Genomic DNA, 6,267 nt, shown 5'->3' on the forward strand with positions numbered 1-6,267 from the left:
CAAGACCCCCCCAGCCCCTTAAAGACTCCCCCAGGGACCCCTTAGAGATACCAGACCCCCCCCCAGACCCCCCAGGGACCCCAAAACCCTTCCAGAGTCCCCCTCTAAACCCCTCCCACTGCCCCTAGTGCCCCCCCAGCCCCCCCCAAGCCCCCCCAGGGACCCTTCAGAGGCCCCAGGGCCCCCCCAAACCACCCCCAGGGTCCCCCAAAACCCCTCCCAGCCCCCCCTAGCACCCCCCAGGGACGCCTTAGAGCCCCCAGCCCCCCCCCCCGAGTTCCCCCCAAAGCCCTCCCAGCCCCCCCTAGCACCCCCCAGGGACGCCTTAGAGCCCCCAGCCCCCCCCCAGAGTTCCCCCCAAAGCCCTCCCAGCCCCCCCTAGCACCCCCCAGCCCCCCTCAGTGCCCCTCCCAGGGACACCTTAGAGCTCCCAGACCCCCCAAGACCCCCCCAGCCCCCTTAAAGACCCCACCAGGGATCCCTTAGAGACACCAGACCCCCCCCCAAGACCCCCCCAGGGACCCCAAAACCCTCCCAGAGTCCCCACTAAATCCCTCCCAGTGCCCCCAGTGCCCCCCCAGCGCCCCTCCAGCCCCCCCCAGTGCCCCCAAGACTCTCCAGGGACCCCTTAGAGACACCAGACCCCCCAAGACCCCCCCAGCCCCTTAAAGACTCCCCCAGGGACCCCTTAGAGATACCAGACCCCCCCCCAGACCCCCCAGGGACCCCAAAACCCTTCCAGAGTCCCCCTCTAAACCCCTCCCACTGCCCCTAGTGCCCCCCCAGCCCCCCCCAAGCCCCCCCAGGGACCCTTCAGAGGCCCCAGGGCCCCCCCAAACCACCCCCAGAGTCCCCCAAAACCCTCCCAGCCCCCCCTAGCACCCCCCAGGGACCCCTTAGAGCCCCCAGTCCCTCCCCAGAGTCCCCCCCAAACCCCTCCCAGCCCCCCCTAGCACCCCCCCAGCCCCCCAGCGCCCCTCCCAGGGACCCCTTAGAGCCCCCAGACCCCCCCAAGACCCCCTCAGGGACCCCAAAACCCTCCCAGAGTCCCTGCTAAACCCCTCCAAGCCCCCCGCAGCGCCCCCCCAGTGCCCCCCAAGCCCCCCCCCCCCCTCACCCAAATAGTAGAGCAGCTTCTGGGCCCGATTCTGGCCGGGGTGCAGGTGGAAGAGCTCGGGGTTCTCGTCGATGAACTGGGTGTCGGCGGCGCCCCCCAGGAACTGGGGGTGCGCCAGGACGTTCTGCAGGAACGGGATGTTCGTCTGCGCGACACGCGCCCGTCAGCGTGCGACGCACGAGGGGGGGTGGCACCGGCCCCCCCCCCCCCCGGCAGCGTGCAACGCACGAGTGCCTCGGAGAAACTGGGCACTGCACAAGAGCCCCCCTCAATTCCCTCATGTGTTGCACAAGAGCCCCCCAAACCCCTCGCCCATCCTCCCCACCCCCTCGTGCGTCGCACAAGAGCCCCTTAAACCACCTCGTGCATCGCACGAGAACCCCCAACCCCTCCAGTCCCCTCGTGCATCGCACAAGAGCCCCCCAAACCCCTCGCCCATCCTCCCCACCCCCTCGTGCGTCGCACAAGAGCCCCTTAAACCACCTCGTGCATCGCACGAGAACCCCCAACCCTCCCCAGCCCCCTCGTGCATCGCACAAGAGGCCCCCCCCACCTCGCCCACCCCCCTCACCCCCTCGTGGATCACGCAAGACCCCTCCCCTGCCCTCACCCCTGCCCCCCCCAAGCCCCTCGTGCGTCGCACGCGCGCGGCGGCCGCACCTTGACGCCGCGGATGCGGAACTCGGCCAGCGCGCGGCTCATCTTGGCGGCCGCCGCCGGCTGGTCGGGGCCGTGGGCCACCACCTTCACCAGCAGCGAGTCGTAGTGGGGGGAGATGAGGGCCCCCTGGAACGCCGACGCTCCGTCCAAGCGAATTCCCATCCCCTCGCCGCTCCGGAACACCTGCCGAGACCCCCGGACCCTATAGACAGCTCTACGGGTACCTATGGATTCTATAGGGGCCACGGAGCCCCTGTAGAGCCACTTATGGGCACCCACAGGGCACCCTACAGCCACTCCCCCCACCCCTTAAGGTCCCACAGAGCCCCACATAGGCACCCCTGGATTCTATAGATACTTCTATGGGTAGCTATGGATTCTATAGGGGCCCACAGAGCCCCTGTAGAGCTGCTTATGCGCACCCCCCCACCCCACGGCCACCCCCCTACTCCTTAAGGTCCCACAGAGCCCCACATAGGTACTCCCAGACCCTATAGACCGTTCTGTAGGCACTCTCAGACCCTATAGACAGCTCTACAGGTACCTATGGATTCTATAGGGTCCTGTGGAGCCCCTACAGAGCTTCCTATAGGCACCCTACTGCCCCACAGGGACCCCTACGGCACCCCCCCACCCTTTAAGGTCCCACAGAGCCCCACATGGGCACTCCCAGACCCTATAGGTAGCTCTGTAGGTGCCTATGGATTCTACAGGGTCCTCTGGAGACCCTATAGAGACACTTATGTGTTCCCATCTGCCCCACAGGGCCCTCTGCGGCCACCCTCCACACTCCTTAAGGTCCCACAGAGCCCCTATAGAGCCCCACATATGCACCTTCGACCCTACAGACACCCCTACAGGTACCTATGGATTCTGTAGGAGCCCACAGAGCCCCTACAGAGCCACTTATGGGCACCCACCTGCCCCACAGGGCACCCTATAGGTACCCTTCAACGCCTTAAGATCCCAAGGCGGGGTCCCAAAGGGGGGTCCCAAAGGGGTCCCAAAGGGGTCCCATGGGGTGATTCCATGGGGGTTCCCAAGGGTGGGGGTCCCAAGGGGGGGGTCCCAAGGCAGGGGGGTCCCAGGTCGGGGTCCTCTGAGGGGTCTCATGGGGCAGGTCCCAAAGGGATCCCAAAGGGGTCCCATGGGGTGATTCCATGGGGGTTCCCAAGGGTGGGGTCCCAAGGGTGGGTTCCCAAGGCAGGGGGGTCCCAGGTCGGGGTCCTCTGAGGGGTCTCATGGGGCAGGTCCCAAAGGGATCCCAAAGGGGTCCCATGGGGTGATTCCATGGGGGTTCCCAAGGGTGGGGGTCCCAAGGGGGGGGTCCCAAGGGGGGGGGGTCCCAAGGCAGGGGGGTCCCAAGGCACGGGGGTTCCAGGTCGGGGTCCTCTGAGGGGTCCCATGGGGTGATTCCATGGGGGTTCCCAAGGGTGGGGTCCCAAGGGTGGGTTCCCAAGGCAGGGGGGTCCCAGGTCGGGGTCCTCTGAGGGGTCCCATGGGGTGATTCCATGGGGGTTCCCAAGGGTGGGGTCCCAAGGGTGGGTTCCCAAGGCAGGGGGGTCCCAGGTCGGGGTCCTCTGAGGGGTCTCATGGGGCAGGTCCCAAAGGGATCCCAAAGGGGTCCCATGGGGTGATTCCATGGGGGTTCCCAAGGGTGGGGGTCCCAAGGGGGGGTCCCAAGGGGGGGGGGGTCCCAAGGGGGGGGGGTCCCATGGGGGTCCCAAGGGGGTGGGGTCCCAAGGCAGGGGGGTCCCAGGTTGGGGTCCTCTGAGGGGTCCCATGGGGTGATTCCATGGGGGTTCCCAAGGGTGGGGTCCAAGGGTGGGTTCCCAAGGCAGGGGGGTCCCAGGTCGGGGTCCTCTGAGGGGTCTCATGGGGCAGGTCCCAAAGGGATCCCAAAGGGGTCCCATGGGGTGATTCCATGGGGGTTCCCAAGGGTGATGGTCCCAAGGGGGGGGTCCCAAGGGTGGGGGTCCCAAGGGGGGGTCCCAAGGCTGGGGGGTCCCAGGTCGGGGTCCTCTGAGGGGTCTCATGGGGGAGGTCCCAAAGGGATCCCAAAGGGGTCCCATGGGGTGATTCCATGGGGGTTCCCAAGGGTGGGGGTCCCAAGGGGGGGGTCCCAAGGCGGGGGTCCCAAGGGGGGGGTCCCAAGGCGGGGGTCCCCAGGGGCTCACCTCGATGCGGCCGGTGTCGGGCTGGAAGCCGCGGGCCGGGTCCTCGGTGGTGACGCGGCACTGGATGGCGCAGCCGTTCACCCGGATGCTCTCCTGGCGCAGCCCCAGCTCGGGCAGCGACCGCCCCGCCGCCACCTGCAGCTGCGCGTGGACCAGGTCCACGCTGCGGGGGGGGGGGGGTCATGGCGGGGGGCACGACACACCCAGGGGGCCGGGGGGGGCGTCAGCAGGGCTGGGGGGCCACATGCAGGTGGCCAGAGCGGGGGTCCTAGGTGGCAGGGTGGAGGTCCCAGGTGTCTGGGAGGGGGGTCACTGGGGTGGGGGGGGACACCCAGGTGGGTGGGGAGGGGTCACTAGGGTGGGAGGGGACACCCAGGTGGCAGGGCGGGGGTCCCAGGTGTCTGGGAGGGGTTCACTGGTGTCTGGAGGGGGGTCACTGGGGTGAGGGGGACACCCAGGTGGGTGGGGGGGAGGTGTCCCAGGTGTCTGGGAGGGTCACTGGGGTGGAGGGACACCCAGGTGGCTGGGGAGGGGGGGTCACTGGGGTGGGGGGGACACCCAGGTGGCTGGGGAGGGGTCACCGGGGGACACACAGACACCCAGGTGGCCAGGGCGGGGGTCCCAGGTGTCGGTCCCAGTTGTCCTGGGGGGGGATCTCAGGTAACTGGGGGGGACACTGGAGCATCCCACATCCCTCCAGGGACCCAGGATCATCCTGCAACCCCCCAAGCCCAGGGACCCAGGTGTCCGGGGAGTGTTCCAGGTGTCGGGGGGGGGTCCCAGGCGTCGGGGGGGGGGTCCCAGGTGGCGGGGGGAGGTCCCAGTTGTCCTGGGGGGGAATCTCAGGTAACTGGGAGGGGGACACTGGAGCATCCCACATCCCTCCAGGGACCCAGGATCATCCTGCAACCCCCCAAGCCCAGGGACCCAGGTGTCCAGGGGGGATCCCAGGCGTCGGGGGGGGGTCCCAGGCATCGGGGGGGGGGTCCCAGGTGTCGGGGAGGGGGTCCCAGTTGTCCTGGGGGCGGATCTCAGGTAACTGGGGGGGGACACTGGAGCATCCCACATCCCTCCAGGGACCCAGGATCATCCTGCAACCCCCCAAGCCCAGGGACCCAGGTGTCCGGGGGGGGTCCCAGGTGTCCGGGGGGGGGTCCCAGGTGTCGGGAGGGGGTCCCAGGTGTCGGGGGGGCCCACCCCGGTGTCACTCACTCGGTGATCTCCTCGGTGACCGTGTGCTCCACTTGCAGGCGGGAGTTGACCTCGATGAAGTAGTACTCCCCGTTCTGCGCCACCAGGAACTCCACCGTCCCCGCGTTCTCGTAGCCCACCTGCGGCGCAGACCCCCCCCCCAAATCAACCTGCATGGCAGGGGGGCCCCCCAGACTCCTGGGATCCCCCAAAAAACTCCTGGGTCCCCCCCTAAACGCCTGGGTCCCCCCGGGCAATGGATGCACATCCCTTCCCCGGATTCCTGGGACCCCCACAAATCCCTGGGACCCCTCCAAATTCCTGGGGAACCTCCAAAATCCTGGGGACCCCCCCAGACTCCTGGGACCCCCCCCAAACTCCTAGGACCACCCCCGAGACTCTGGTCTCCCCCTCACCCAACTCCTGGGTCTCCCCCACCCAACTCCTGGGACCCCCCCAGACTCCTGAGACCCTCCCAAACCCCTGGGACCCCCCCCTAGACTCCTGGGTCCCCCCCACCCAACTCCTGGGTCTCCCCCCAGACCCCTGGGACCCTCTGCCCAACTCCTAGGACCCTCCCCCAGACTCCTGGGTCCCCCCTAAACTCCTGGGACCCCCAGGGTGACGGATGCACGTCCCTTCCCTGGACTCCTGGGTCCCCCCCAGACTCCTGGGACCGCCCCCCCCAAATCCCTGGGGACCCCCCCGCCGACTCTCGGGGGTCCCGGCACCTGCTGGGCGAGGCGGACGGCGTCGCTGGCCAGGCGGGCGCGCAGGTCGGGGTGCAGGCGGGCGGCCGGGGCGATTTCCACCACTTTTTGGTGCCGGCGCTGGATGGAGCAGTCGCGCTCGTAGAGGTGGACGACGTTCCCGTACTGGTCCCCTGGGAACAGCGGTGACGTCATGGGGGGGGGGTGTCACACCCAGGGGTCCGGGCACCCCCACACCCCCCATTGAGGGACCCAGGGGTCCAGGCACCCCTGTATCCCCTCCTTGGGCCACCCAAGGATCGCCCCAGAGCCCCCAGGGACCCCCCAAAGCCCTCAGGGGCCCCCAAAAGCCCCCAAGGATCCCCCAAAGGACTCCCCAGGGACCCCCCAAAGCCCTCAGAGACCCCCCAGA

General features: G+C 68.7%; 1 protein-coding gene across 1 annotated transcript; it reads right to left on the minus strand.

Annotated features, from left to right (window-relative positions):
* Window positions 1-1,819: 1,819 nt before the first annotated feature.
* On the minus strand, window positions 1,820-5,249 carry LOC147525874 (pyruvate carboxylase, mitochondrial-like; the record flags this gene model as incomplete). Its single annotated transcript, XM_086630846.1, has 3 exons — window positions 1,820-1,960; window positions 3,955-4,117; window positions 5,167-5,249. Coding segments are annotated over 3 exons (387 nt in total), but the record flags the coding sequence as incomplete, so codon positions are not given.
* Between the last annotated feature and the right edge of the window lie 1,018 nt (window positions 5,250-6,267).

The sequence above is a fragment of the Tauraco erythrolophus genome, unplaced genomic scaffold (assembly GCF_009769465.1).
Source record: "Tauraco erythrolophus isolate bTauEry1 unplaced genomic scaffold, bTauEry1.pri scaffold_54_arrow_ctg1, whole genome shotgun sequence".
NCBI lineage: Eukaryota > Metazoa > Chordata > Aves > Musophagiformes > Musophagidae > Tauraco > Tauraco erythrolophus.